Consider the following 15021-nt stretch of genomic DNA (forward strand, 5'->3'; position numbering starts at 1 on the left):
AAAGCTTAGTATATTATGGGAAAATGCAATAAAAAGAGATTTTACTGTTTTTTTCTTGATATTTAGACCACACTGACCCAGGTCCAAGATCAAAAACCACTATTTGCAGCCAAATATGGACTAAATTATCCCAGAGAGGCAGAAGAGTCTTAGATACAGTTATTTTGGATCTGGACCTGGTACAATGTGGTCTACGTATGAAAAAATAAAGAATGTCGCTTGATTGTATTTTCACAAATAGAACAAACCATTCACAAACCTGAACCTGTGTTTTTAAGAGTCTTTAGCCTCTCTAGAATAAATGAGTCTTGATTTGACAAGTCTAGGTACATGAACTGCCAAATGGGGAGCTGCGAATCAAATGCCAACTTCAAGTTTGTGTTTTACAACCTAGACTATTAATATTGATTAATATCAAGGGGGTAAGCCTCTCCCCTCTAAGCGTAACTCGCATGAAGCCATTTTAATGCTATGAAGCCATCACCTGCAATTAGCATCCCGTTGACTGCCATTCATTTTGGCACCACTTTGACAGTGAATAACTTTATATCTGAGGCGTTTCAAGACTTTATTTGTCCTTTGTTTATTTCTAAAGAAACACGACAATTTATAAAAGGCTCCATTACCTTGTACCTCACGTTATGGCGCCATAGCAGACGTTTTTGTAAAAATAGGCTAATGAATGCGTCATGACCACGCGACTTACCGTCGCATACTCGCCAAATCACCATACTGTCAGGGTAAACACGCAGACAGTTTGGAATTCCATTAGCTGTTTAGGTTTAATTACTAATGTTAACTAGCCTGTTAGTTAGCAATAATTAGCATGTGTCTATGTTATCTCCTAACATTTACCTACGCTCTCCGTCTCTGCTGATTGGGAATGATTGAGTTTTCTCTTTGCACAGCTACCAGAAGATTTAGAACTTTCAGACACGTTGCTCAAGTCACATGTACGTTGTCAAGCTCAGTTGAGGGCTGCGTAGTAACGCCTAGCCATCACCGGAATAGTGTTTCTATTTTTCTTCACCGGTCTCCATTCAGAACAGCTGTTGGTCCACTTCTTTAACTGTCTATTATACAGTCTATGGGTATGACCATAGACAGTTAAAAAAGACACGTTATGCCGTAAACCGGGGGCGTGCCAAGATGGCCGAGTGAGTAGACGCTTTCTACCGAGCTCTGCAAACGAAAGTTTTGGAAACGGTAAAATTCCATTTATTTTCTCGCCAAGCACCAAACCTTGTTTTGATAAATACAACAGCACTCGAACTACCGAGCAATGTCGAACCAACGCGAAAGAAAAAGAGGTCAAGAGAACGCCGGACGGAAGCTAATTCCAGATGCTAGCAGTGCTACTCTCAAGACTAGCAACGCTCTAATTGACAATTGTCACGATTATACCTCTACTTCCCTGTCTCTCACCACTGCTGAAGACTTCATGGGTGAATTTCCACCGCTACCTGTCACTCCCTGTAAGTCGCCAGCACCGAAGAAAATTATGTACACAGCTGGGTCTGACCAAACCAACGCCAACGATATCATAGCTAGCCTCTCAACTCTGATAAACACGCGGTCAGACAACATTGAAAGCATGGTCAGTGTTAATGCACTTAAAATTGAAGGTCTTAAAAAGACTATTGACTTTGTGTGCGCAGAAATTAAAGAGGTAAAGAGCAAAGTGTGTACACTTGAGGGAAAAATGGCAAAAGAAGAAAAACGAGTGGACACATGTCAGCAAAGGGTCTCGGAGTTAGAAAGATATTCCAGGAGATGGAACCTGAGACTTTACGGAGTTGAAGAATCAGAAAAAGAAAACATACAAAAGAAGGCCATTGAGGTCTGTCAAGCTGTTCTGCCGGAGGAGAAAAACAGGCTCGCTGATACTATCGACACCGTACATCGGCTTGGCGCCAAGCGGCAACACGACAACAAACCCAGAGGCATCATCATCCAGTTCATCGCTCGTTTCTGCAGAGACGCCGTATGGAACGCTGCCAAAACGTCCCCACACCTGCGTGACAACGGGTTAAGATTTGCGGAGGATCTTTCTCAGGAAGACCGAGACCGAAGGAGCAAACTGTGGCCAGTGGTAAAAAAAGCTCGAGAGGAGGGCAAACCAGCCTTCTTCATTGGAGGTCGCGGATTTATCAACGGGTCAGAAGTCCCCCTGCCCCCCTAAGAAACAGACTCGCCTGTTGGTTGATATCACTAGGTCACCTACTGGTTTGATTTGCACTACCTACAGTACTAGCCTGATTTGCACCACATACAGAGTTGATATTCTGATGTTGTAGTTTTTGTTGTGCTGTAACTAAGACGTTACCAAGGCACTTTAATTTACTAAATTGCTGCCATTTCTGTTATACGTTCTACCTATTAAGGCCGTTTGGCAGCTGTTGAGGGGTGCTGTGTTTAGGAGCTGGCCGGGACTATTTCCTTTCCCCGTTACCGTTATTTTTCTTATAGAAGCAGCACTCGGTCCCCTTATCCAGTCATACACTCTTAACTGGTTATTAATCCCTTTCTAGCTTATTCCTTGTTCACGTTTGTTAATAACTGTGTCTTTATCTATTGTTTCGTTAAATGCCAGGGGTCTAAGACAGATTTGTAAAAGGAAAGCCTTATTTTTATTTGCCAAACAACATCATACGAATTTTTGTTTTTTTCAGGAGAGTCATTCCACCTCTGCTGATATTAATTTCTGGAAGTCTCAATGGGGTAATGATATTTGGTTCTCTCATGGCTCAGAGAGATCTGCTGGAGTAACCACGCTTAAAAATACTTTCACTGGTGATGTCTTACACTCAGACTGTGACTCCCTAGGACACTACCTTTGTACTGTAATTAGAGTTGACAGTATTTCTATCATAGTCATTAACCTTTATGGTTATAATAACAAGCTTGAGAATGATAAGTTACTTGACTCTATAGAGGAAAAGAACATTTTGGCTCACCAAATACCCAAACTCCCTTCTTTTAATTGGTGGAGACTTTAACATTGCTTTAGATAATGCTGTTGACAGGTGGCCCCCTCGGCGGCCCTCCTCCCTCAGCACAAACCTTAGAGCACTTATGGGTCGATTTAACATTGTGGATGTATGGAGAGAGAAATTTCCTGATGACAGATCCTTCACTTGGAGTAACAATTCAGGATCCAGTCAGTCTCATATAGATTTTTGGCTGTTATCCAATGGCATTGATAAAGAGAAAGTTACCGTAAATATCCTTGCCACTCCCCTCACTGACCATAGAGCAATTCATATAAACATTCAATTTAGTGCATCTAATACAATCTATAAACCTTCCTACTGGAAGTTAAACAATTCCCTGTTACAGCATGAAAAGGTTACGACTGAAATTATTAAGTTATTACTCTTTTTTCCGACAAGGCTACAAAAGAAAAATCCTACAACAAGAACTGGGAACTGTTTCAGTTTGAGTTGGGAAAATTCTTAAGACATTATGGAACTTCTGTTGCAAAAGCTAAAAGAGCAGAAGAAGAGGAAGTCATAAGTAAAATTTCCTCATTTTTTCAAAGGCCCCCTGGCGAAGTTTCAGAGGAGGATAAATTACTTCTTTTGCATCTTCAAAACAAATTAGATGACTTATATCGACAAAAAGCAGAGGGAGCCTTTGTAAGGTCTAGGAAGAGATGGCTGGAGGAGGGGGAGCAAAATTCTGCATATTTTTTCCGCCTCGAAAGATACCGTGCCAAAATCAATTCTATCCATAACTTAAATATTAATGGAATCATTACTGATGACGCTAAATTCATTTCAGAATTTTGTTCAACATTTTATAGCAATCTATACAGCTCAAAATATAATGAAGAAGTTACGTTTCAATTCCTTAACTCTGTAAATAACGTTAGAAAGATTAATGTGGCAGACAGAGATTATTGTGACACCCCTCTTACAATGACAGAGGTCACTGACTCCATTACCTCTCTCAAAAACAATAAATCCCCCGGCACTGACGGTCTAACTGCAGAGTTTTACAAAGCGTTCTCAGATCACTTGGCCCCATTTTTACTACAGGTTTTTATGGAGAGTATAGAGAATAATGCCCTTCCTCCTAGCCTCACTCAAGGGCTGATCACACTGCTTCCCAAACCTAGGAAAGACGTGCTTCTCATTGATAGCTGGAGACCCATCTGTCTACTAAACAATGATTACAAAATTATAGCTTCGATGTTTGCCAGGAGAATTAAAGATACTCTTGACACAATTATAGATGAGACACAATCAGGCTTAATGAGGAATATGCACATCTCTAACAATATTAGACTAGTTTTAGGCATTCTTGACTACTCTGACTTGATTTCTGAAGATGGCTTCATCCTCTTCTTAGATTTCTATAAGGCCTTTGATACAGTAGAACACCAATTTATTTTTCTGTCTTTAGAAAAGTTTGGTTTTGGGAATTTTTTCTGCAAAGCAATTAAAACTTTATATATGAATGGCAACAGCTCTATCAAACTGAAAAACGGAACTTCCCCTAGATTTAATCTGAAACGGGGCATTCGTCAGGGATGTCCCATTTCCCCTTATCTTTTCTTACTTTGTACACAAATTCTCTCAACTCATGTCGGTAACAGCGTTGTACAAGGAATGTCTGTCGCGGGTTGGGATATTATCATCAGTCAGCTTGCTGACGATACCACCATCTTTTTGAAAAATGCAAGCCAGGTACCTGTCGCCATTCAAGTAATTAACCAGTTCTCAGAGGCCTCCGGTCTATGCCTAAATATTAATAAATGTGAACTGCTACCTATAAGAGATTGTAATCTACAAACTATCTGCAACATTCCAATCAGGGAAGAAGTTACATACTTAGGTATTATCATCTCTAAAGATCAGAAAGTGAGATGTTCAGTAAACTTTTCTCCAATCCTTAAAAAAACTCAGAACAAATTGGACCAGTGGTTGCAAAGGGACTTATCTCTAAAAGGCAGAGTATTACTTACCAAGGCTGAAGGGATATCCCGGCTCACGTATGCAGCTCTCTCTTTACACCTGGACAGTAACATTTGTAAAGATACTGATAGAATGCTTTTTGACTTCATCTGGAAAAATCGTACCCATTATATCAAAAGAAGTGTTGTCATGAATAATTATGAATCTGGTGGGCTCAACTTTTTGGACTTCAGTACTCTAAATAATCCTTTTAAGATTAACTGGGCCAAGCATTTTCTTAAAAACCCTGTCTCGATCTGGAATTTTATTCCCCACTATATATTCTCTCGCTTCGGTGGTTTAAGTTTTATATTGAAATGTAACTATAATGTAGACAAACTCCCTGTTAAACTGTCCACCTTCCACAAGCAGGTCCTTTTAGCATGGTGTCTAATTTACAAGCATAACTTCTCACCTCACAGATACCTAATCTGGAATAACAGAGATATATTATATAAAAACAAATCACTCTTCTTTGAGAGTTGGGTGATTAATCAGATTCTGCTGGTGGATCAGCTGTTTAATGGAGAGGGGCAACTTTTCACTTACAGTGAGTTTTTGTCAACATATAACATCCCTGTAACGCCGAGAGAATTCGCGATTGTATTTGACGGCATTCCTTCAGGCACAATAATGCTGTTCAGATATGCTGGTAGACTTCCTCCTACTGCTGTCTCCCTCCCCGATGTGGCTGAATCACCAGTTGGAAAAATCTGTTTTTCCCAACTTCCTCGAAACAATAAGAACGTCCGTGCTTTATTCCAGAGAAAAATTGTTTCAACTCCAAATGTTACAGTTTATTGGAACCGATTTGTCAAAGATATTGACTGGAAAAAGGTTTGGATGATTCCTCACAAATACCTGATAGTGAACAAGGTGAAAGAAGTGTCGTTTAGAGTAATACACAGATATTACCCTGCCAGTCATTACATGCTGAAATTTAAAAGAGACATCGATGCAAACTGTTCTTTCTGTGAAGGTCACCCAGAAACTGTTGTACACCTTTTTTGGCATTGTTCATACTCCAGAAGATTTTGGCAACACTTCAGCAGATTTATCATTGATCGTATCTATAAAGACTTTGCCCTATAAAAAAAAAAAAAAAAATGCCGTAAAGCGTTTAAATCTGAGCATGCGCGACTCAAATCTGCACTCGACTCACATTGGGGAGTGGTACCTGTGGGTACACGATCCGTCTTGCCTACACGATCCGTTCTGCGCATGCGCACGATGTTCACGCATGCGCATAAATACGTAGCTGAAAACCTGGCTGTTTCCCTGCACTATTGGTACCACGCATGCGTCGGAACACTTGACGGCCAAGCGTCACAGCGGACAACTTTTTTTTATTTTTTTTCATTTTATTAACAAAGAACTATTATATTGCCAGTATGTACATATACGAAAAGTCAATACCAGAGATGCATATACAGTATATATATATCTATATATATATATATATATATATATATATATATATATATATATATATATAAAATTACGTATTAGCATTTTTTGTAGGCCAGACTTTTTTGTAGTTCACAAGTGCTCAACATGTAATCTACACTTTTTAGTAGTTTTTTTTAATAAAGTTATTTAAATTAACACTTGTCACTGAGCCAAAACTGTGTACTGACATCTGTGTACCAGTCATAGGTGACATTATTATTAAGGGATCAACATGTAATCTTTTTTTAAATTTATTTTCAATTTTTTAATTATTGTTTACGCCAGGCTATGAATTACGAAGTGTTTACGTGGTGGCCAATCCAAAAACATAAAGGAGTTGTTACATTAACATTTGATTAAATGTGGCTTGCATGATTTTTGTTGCTAAAAGTCACAAATATCTTAACAGTAAGTTGAAAAATGTTGTGTTTACTTTACACTAGGCAGCCATTTCCCCTGTTGCCATGGTAATGTTATGAAGTGACGCAATTGCACAACAAGACAAACAAGTGCCCGCAAATTCATCGCATAAATATCCCAGATATTCTATTGAATTTTTAAAGAAAATGTGCCGCATAATCAAGGATTTTTGCAACAAATCTTGCGCATGTGCAGGACGGATCCTGCAGTGTCGTGAAGCCTCGTAAAACACAATTATCATCTGCGCATGCGCAGAACGGATCGTCTAGGCAGGACGGATCGTGTACGGACACATGGCACTAGATGCGTCGTCATCGTTCCGCCCTGGCGCGTCCTGATGATGTAAACATAGTGCGACAGAGCTGTCCAGGCTCTTTTAACAGCGGCCGGTAGGTAGGCATGGCTGCGCCCAAGGAGCGGTGCTGCAGCGGTGCCGGACGGTTTTCTGGGTGTCTGCGGACGGCGAAGCCTTGGTGGTGGCTCGCGTTGCTCCTGTTCTCCTTGTCTTCCCTTCCGGCGGTCAGCGCGCTGGTGGAGGGCCTTTACTGTGGCACCGAGGTCTGCTACGATGTGCTCGGAGTCAACAGGGAGGCCGCCAAGGTGGAAATCGCTCGAGCTTACCGGCAGCTGGCCCGCCGGTACCATCCGGACCGGTTTAGGCCGGGAGAGCCCAGCTTGGAGGGGGAAACTCAGGAGTCCGCCCACAAAAAGTTCCTGCTCATCGTGACTGCGTACGAGACGCTGAAGGTCGGTACAAATTTGTTACACAGATGCCTATATCTAAGCTGTCCCTATTCAAATAAACATGAAATTAAATGAAAATGAAGTCTTTGTCAAAGGCTCTGAAGACTTCATTCAAGTTTTCATAAGACTTGTGTCCGTCATTTCTTTAATACAATCTTTATGTTGCATACTGTGTCTAATAACATCTTTAAATCTCCTCTAATAATCCTCAACTATTCATGGAAAGGTGCATTATGAGACAAGTAACGTTATAGAACTATTCCCCACTTTCCCCTTCGCGTTTCTTCTTGACTAACGTTACTCCTTTGGGGCTTTTTGGTACAATATATAAACATGTTAAGCACGTATCTTTTCTATTTATGATACATATCTTTTCATAATCTACTTCCTACAACATCTTTACCATTTTCTTAGAATATAGCCTACCTACTGACCATTTGGTAGCCTACCATAAGAGACTGGCCATATTACCTGTAAAACCAATGTAAATGTGTTGCTAATGTTGTAAAGTGTTACTTTAATCTTCCTTTACTGTGCTTAGTACCTGCTATGCTATTTTACTATAGTCAAATTATTCATAAAATTACATATTATATTGGGGTTCATAGCATGTGTTAACCAGAGATGGCAAAAGCATCCACTTCCCGTACTTAAGCATGAGTCCAGATACTCTGGTAAAACTAGAAGAACTTCTTCTAGTTTGCAAAGCTACCTGGAGCACTCAAATGTTACTAGAGTGAAAGCTGAGAAACTTCAGTGGACATGGAAAAAAAGGCTCTTTATATGCCATGGCCTACATTTTAAATGGGTGTCTCCCAATAGGCTTAAGACCTCAGATATATGATTATTGTGACTGAGACTGGGAATCCAGGTTAATAAGATTCTGACTGAGTAGCAAGATATGAATTCACTTGTGATTCTGTGAGAAATCACAGATCCAGTTTCTCTTTTTTAATCTTTCCCTTAACATTTAAAGGAATCTACATGTATGTGTATGCTCAAATAAGGCTTCTGGAAAGAAAATAAAGGATTAAATATGAACTAGAAAATGCATTTCCTGCAGAAAACCCATGGGGATGCTGAATAGCTGACTTTCTAAAGCTAGCCTGGTTGAATAGCCTAAATCAGTAGGAAGAAGTTAAAGTAGTAAGAATAGTTGAAAAATGGAAGGAATGGTTTTTAATTAAGTTGAATTACACCACTAATGTAAGAAAAATATGTGGAAAATTAAAAAAAAAAATGAAATGCTAAAGCTAACCTGAATAAATAGCTTAAATTGGAAAGAAGATGTTGAAGTAGTGATAATAGTTGAAAATGTAGGAATGGTTTTAATTAAGTTGCATAACATCACAACACCATAAGTAGCTAGAGCTAGATTTTAAAAGTTGAATGGTTTTAATAGCTGAAAGTCTGCAGAAGTTACGGACAACCAAAAAACGTACGGAATAATAAAAAAATGAATGCCTTTGTCAGGGTTGATGTTCCACAGAGGGGATCAAACCCCAGTCCATATCCACTGGGCCATCACTATGGGTGAGTCTTCATGGGGAATACATTGGTTGAGGTATCCTCAACCAATGTATTCTCCCACACAAAAGGCATGTGTCGTAACCACTGCGCCACAACCAAAACATCTGTTCTGTAAGCTATACACTATAATATACATAATGAGACAGAGATGGAGAATGACAGACATACAGAGTATTGCAGTGTCTGGGGAATGGTCGTGTTTGTCAACACAGCCAGGAAGCCTTTCATCTCTGTGATGTCATCTCTTTGATCTGTAATCAGTTAACAACCGCACCTGTCACCAGCTATTCAGACACTGAACAAAAATGTGGGCATATCAACGAAAAAAAAGAAAAGAAATGTGGACAATGTTTAACACGGCACAGTGGAGGAAGATTTGGAACTGTGGTCATTTGAAAGCTCACTGAGCGAAAAGTATAATTCAAATCGCATAAACGAGCTCATTGGCTGAAACTAGACAAGAATACCTACGTTTTGATTGTTGGCGTGGGAGCAAGTTATAGAGAACCAAGTAAGATTTTTTTCAAAGCGCCCCACTCTCTGCTTCACGTAATACACATTCATTATAAATGCATAAAAATCCTAAAATGTAAACTACATTCAAACAGCTTTTTTCCAAAAACTGTAAAATGTATCAATCTGAACTTGACTTTAATGTTAACATATAATGTTTAAAAGCTTATTATTTGAAAAAGTAGAAACGGTAGAAAAAAAGCTGAAGAAGTCCCATCATCTGCTGAAAGAGCTGAAGATTTGAAAAGTTGAATGGTTTTAATAGCTGAAACTATGCAGACGTAACTGAGAGCCAATAAATGTACGGAATAATAAAGAACCAAATAACAATTACTAAAAAGACATTAATTAAGAAGTTCCCTATACTTTTAGAGTTACAAAGCACATTGGCCAGGAGTCATTCTTGATGCCTAGTATCTCAAACATCTCTCTCAGATAAGGCCGAGGATGATCGTTAACGTCTTGCTGCTTGTCTGTCAAATCTCTACCCTACTACTAACTTTGAGAGAGAGAGAGTGAGAGAGTGAGAGAGTGAGAGAGTAAGAGAGTGAGAGAGAGAGAGAGAGGTCTTTAGTTAGTATACTTAATTAACCTGGGGTGAGTCTGATGAAAAGTGCTTGCCACTCTCATACAAAAACACATTATAATTTAACACACCATGAAAACGGATAGCCTAATGTTTTTTTTTTTATAGCATTACGACAAATGTACCTACAGCTTTAAATTTTCTGTGGTTAAAATGATTTTGGTCTTTATTGTTACATTTACAATACTGCCTCCACACAGTAGGCCCAAAAACATGACGTGCCTATTTTTATTTAAATGAGCCAACACATTTCCACACGTAAACTGTCTTTATTTTAACCAAAACTAGAGTTGTGATGGTTGGAAAAGTCGAAAGACGTCCCAAAACCGCTTTTCATAGTTTTATTTTGTTTCTGTCGACTTTAAATTGCAGTGTGCACAATGCTAAAATTACTGTTTTTACTCGGAGTCTGGTGGTTTTAGCGAACACAATTTTGCGGATGTTTAAATGTTTTTTTAAAATGGTCTTACTCTTTAACAGAAAGGTTGACCTTCTTTAAAATCCCTTCTATAATGTTGTCAAACACTTACTGGACCATTTTTAAAGATTGTTGTTCCCATCCGTCACTTAGAAAAATAGGGTTGGAAAAAAAAACGTTATTACCCTTTTAACAGAAATGTCCCAGGTGAAAAGAGACAGACCTGAAAAAACAGTGAGTCTTAAAATAACGATTCATGTGTTTTATTAGCAACATAATATCCTCCTGCAGGTTGTCATAACAGAAACCTTTAATTAAAGCAGAAATTATGTCTCATTGTTTGTGTGCAGGATGAGGACACTCGACGGGACTATGACTACATGCTTGACCATCCTGAGGAGTACTACCAGCACTACTACACCTACTACCGCCGACAGCTCACCCCCAAAGTGGACGTCAGAATTGTCATCCTGGTCACCATCTGTGCCATCTCCATCTTTCAGGTACTACTGCAGCCTTCAACAGGGTTAGACTACAAACAGGGTCTAAACATACCTCTGACCATATTTCCTGGCAAAACAGCTAGAAAAAGTTCTGGGACCAGGCCCCCAGTTTGGTAACCCCTAAACCCCTTTGCTTCATTTGCAATGGTTTCTCAAAAGCACCATATGTCTTACATTCCTAAATATTGTGCCCTTTTCTCACTGAAAGATTTATTTTTCCGTCTTTGGATCAGCGTAAAATCTGTTTTATTACTGTGAAACCATTCAGCTTGAAAGATGGCACACGTCTCAGATAATTTCAGACAAATCCAGATACATATTGCATTTTGCAATGTGCATTTGTTGCATTGTTCCCACCTATTAGAACAACTCTATTACTGTACCATTAAGTCTGATTATACAGTACCTAGTTTATTTAGTAGGAAATATTTAAAAAACCCAACTTCTGGCAGTTGCAAAACTAATCAATCATAATGATAGAAATTGCGATTCTTACATGGATCAATTGTTTTCAACACATCTTCCTCTTCTCCCTTTGTTTCCTCCAGTACTACAGCTGGCACAGCAGTTACAATGAGGCCATAAACTACCTGGTGATGGTCCCCAAGTACCGAATCCAAGCTATGGAGATCGCCAAGCAACAGGGCCTCCTCAACCGCACCAAGGAGAAGGGCAAGAACCGCCGCACCAAAGAGGAAATTCGGGAGCAGGAGGAGGAGGTGATCCGTGACATCATAAAAAACAAGATCGACATCAAAGGAGGCTACCAGAAGCCCAACCTGTCGGACATCTTGCTGTGCCAGATCGTGCTCTTCCCCTACTACCTGACCAACTATGTGACCTGGTACATCTCCTGGATTTACCGCTTCACCATCTGCAGGGAGGAGTATGGAGAGGAGGAGAAGTTTTATATCATCAGGTAATTTCATAAAGAATATTTTGCTTACAATATACTATACACAATAAAGCTTTCTATACACATTTATACCTCACCCTCCTCTCAATGCCAGGTTATCTCACAGCAGACTCTGTGTTTTCTACTGTTAGGAGAAACATGAAAATGTCTCCATCTCAGTTTGACAGTCTGGATGAACACACCAGACAGTCTTTCCTGGAAAAACAGCTCTGGATCAAAGAAAACTACGAGGTTTGTCACTTAAAATTCTCTTTGTAGAATTATTTCCATCCATTCTCCCTTCTTCACTTCATCTATATTTTAGACGTCTTCCTTTTATTTTGGTTCTCCTCTCTACTGTCCCTCCTTCCTACCCTTTAATCTATCCTTATGGGTTTTCATTAATCCCTCTTTACTTTATTCTTTCCAATACCTTAGTTTTAGTGTGTCCTCCCATTTTCCTCATCCTATAAACAGTCAAAAATGTTTTTTTTAGTAGTATTGAGGGCTACTTTTAGAGGACACTAAGGATGCACTCAATGACCATGCTGATGTTAGTTTAGCTTGGCTAATATAAGTATTGATGAGTGCAGCTTTAAAAACTTAACTAAGAACTAAAAAACAATCAGCATTATCAAACCAATGCCAGGCACCCCTTGTTTTGTCACATCCCTCAGTGTGAAACAGCTGCGCGTCTACTAGGTGTGCACGATTAACAAAATGTCACGATTCGATTTGATATAGATTTTTAGGCTCATGATTCAATTCAAAAATCGATTTGATTCAAATATGATTCTCAATTTAAAAACATGATTCAGAGTATGTACATGTAGTTACTTTTCCCATGTGATAGTATAAACGCCATTACAATTTATTTATTTAATTAACAAAATTAACATGGATCAATTTTGGGACTTTTATGAATCAATTTGAACCGGAAGTGCTTGAATCGATCCAAAAATGTGAATCGAATTATTTTTTATTTTTTTTTGCTTTTGTTTTTTGCACACTTTAGCGTCTACAGTATTTCATTCCTATTTCCGTCACTTCTGTTTGCCATTTGTTTCAATCTCCCAGACAATGAAACACTTTGTATATATGATACAAGTCTTTCTCAACAGCTAAATGGCACAAATACTATCCATTTCTGTTAAGGAAGTTTCTAATTTCATTGACAGCAGCTTATTTAAATTTAAAAAAGCAGAGTATGAGATGACTGTTGTACTAATTGCATTGGTGGTCAAGAAATGTACTATTACTAAATTGACCATGTGAGCTAGAACTAAAGTGTAAGCTGAAAGAATCTTCCAGCGGCAGCACTGTACTGGAGATTGTGTACTGTTCTGTACTGTGATTGTAGAATTTGCGAATGTAATTGTTCCTGATGTGTGTCCGTTAGGTGTACAGAAAAGAACAGGAGGAAGAGATGAAGGTGAAAATGGCAACTGACCCGAGGATGAAGAGGTACCGCCGATGGATGAAGAATGAGGGGCCGGGGCGGCTGACTTTCGTTGACGACTGACGGCCCAGAGCTCCGTCTCTAACATACACACTTGCCTCAGTGCCAACATACAACAGACATCACGCCATGCTGTGTGAAGAAATACTTGTGCAGAAAGATTAACTACACTTGTTTATATAGTGAGAGATATTTTCATAGCAATTAGGCCAAGTGGAAGAAACTGTGAGCTGGGGCTTCAGATTTTTTAGCAATTTTTTACATCATGCTATTTTTGTTCAAACCAAAAACACACTAATTAATGATGTAATTGTTATTTGTTATGTTTTTTTCAAGCCATTTTCTGTTCAATTATTCTGGTAAAAGCAGATGGGTAATAGGAGTTTTGGTGCCTGAATTTTTGTGAAACGATTTTTGGTTGGATAGCTGACATCATCAGGTGCAAGGTGATTAACATCCCGCCTAGTAACCAACAATCTAGGAACCCCGCCCTGAAACAGCCAACATTAGTGTCAAAGTGGGCCTAAGCAAGGCATTGGATTGCCACCTGCTCACTGTATGCTACCCCAGACAGGCAGCTAAAAGTCTGAAATGTAAAATTAGTGAAAAGAGTATTAGCATGTATTGCTTTCTGATGAATAAACCAGAGCTTCAGAGAAAATATTTTTTTAAAAAAGGGACATTTGGTTTCATTTCTTCAGTCAGGCAAGAAGGATAAGAGATATAAGAAACAGTTGGCCTAGCTTTATCTAAAGTTAGAATGTTTGGACAGGTGTAGAAATAGAAATGAATAAAGGCGACATTTGGTGAATAGCTTGCTTGCTAACAAGATACAAGAAGGAAGTGGTAAAGAGATGAAACCGATAGCCATGTTTTCATCTGATTCTGGGGATGTTGACAAACAGCAAGTTCCGTTTTTGACCAGAAGAACGTGTATGTTCTACAAACATAAGGGAAGTGCAAATTATGGGTGTTGACAAACGTTTTGGTACGTCTGTCTTTTCTGATCTGGGTTGTTGAGGCTTATCAGGGGAAAAAACTAGCAAAAAGAGGTCAGCACATTTTAAATGGTGGTGTTATTGTGTAAGTGGAAGCCAAAGTCCCAGCTGCAAGTATCTGTAAATTGTGCAACAAGAACCACAATAAATGGTTGCTGCCTCAGATGTTCAGATGACCACTTAACTTTTAACTGCATTTAAATAGGTTGGTATTACTTATTATATTTATTTATTTACATTTTGCAGTTTTTTGTTGATATTTTGGTGTTGATGTGGCATTGAACCCATATTGTAACTACAGAGTCATAAAGTCAATGTTGAACACAACAAAATATTGTTTTTAATAAATGCATTTTAAAATAAGTTTTTCTATTTTACTTTACTGCTGCCATAATGCAAAGCAAATTGCAAGTACTCTGCAACAATGATGCTAAAAACAAATGTAAATTATTTAACATCAAGGTCAATATCTTACCCTGAGGAACGTCAAGCATTGTAGGCCAACTGACTTTGACCTGTTATTATGGAACCCACGCAACTTCTAGGCA

At 38.9% G+C, this 15021-nt stretch overlaps 1 protein-coding gene across 2 annotated transcripts; it reads left to right on the forward strand.

The window, feature by feature from the left end:
• Window positions 1–7157: 7157 nt before the first annotated feature.
• Window positions 7158–14505, forward strand: dnajc25 (DnaJ (Hsp40) homolog, subfamily C, member 25). Of its 2 annotated transcripts, none has more exons than XM_034895534.1 (5): window positions 7158–7574; window positions 10969–11121; window positions 11670–12040; window positions 12115–12268; window positions 13416–14505. In XM_034895534.1, exons 1-5 carry the CDS (start codon window positions 7227–7229, stop codon window positions 13536–13538), a joined length of 1149 nt encoding a protein of 382 aa, XP_034751425.1. In that variant the 5' UTR covers window positions 7158–7226; the 3' UTR covers window positions 13539–14505. The 2 variants fall into 2 exon arrangements, with proteins under 2 accessions (XP_034751425.1, XP_034751426.1); XM_034895535.1 differs by having other exon boundaries at window positions 7160–7574; window positions 12169–12268; window positions 13416–13666.
• The last annotated feature ends 516 nt before the right edge of the window (window positions 14506–15021 follow it).

The sequence above is a fragment of the Etheostoma cragini genome, chromosome 16 (assembly GCF_013103735.1).
Source record: "Etheostoma cragini isolate CJK2018 chromosome 16, CSU_Ecrag_1.0, whole genome shotgun sequence".
NCBI classification, from domain to species: Eukaryota; Metazoa; Chordata; class Actinopteri; order Perciformes; family Percidae; genus Etheostoma; species Etheostoma cragini.

Bases quoted from the DNA above. Each gene is read 5' to 3' on its own strand.
- dnajc25 (XM_034895534.1), top strand. From the start codon at position 7,227: ATGGCTGCGCCCAAGGAGCGGTGCTGCAGCGGTGCCGGACGGTTTTCT. The intron at 11,122-11,669 runs GTACTACTGCAG...TGTTTCCTCCAG, and splicing joins GTGCCATCTCCATCTTTCAG to TACTACAGCTGGCACAGCAG. The intron at 12,041-12,114 runs GTAATTTCATAA...TTTATACCTCAC, and splicing joins GAGAAGTTTTATATCATCAG to CCTCCTCTCAATGCCAGGTT.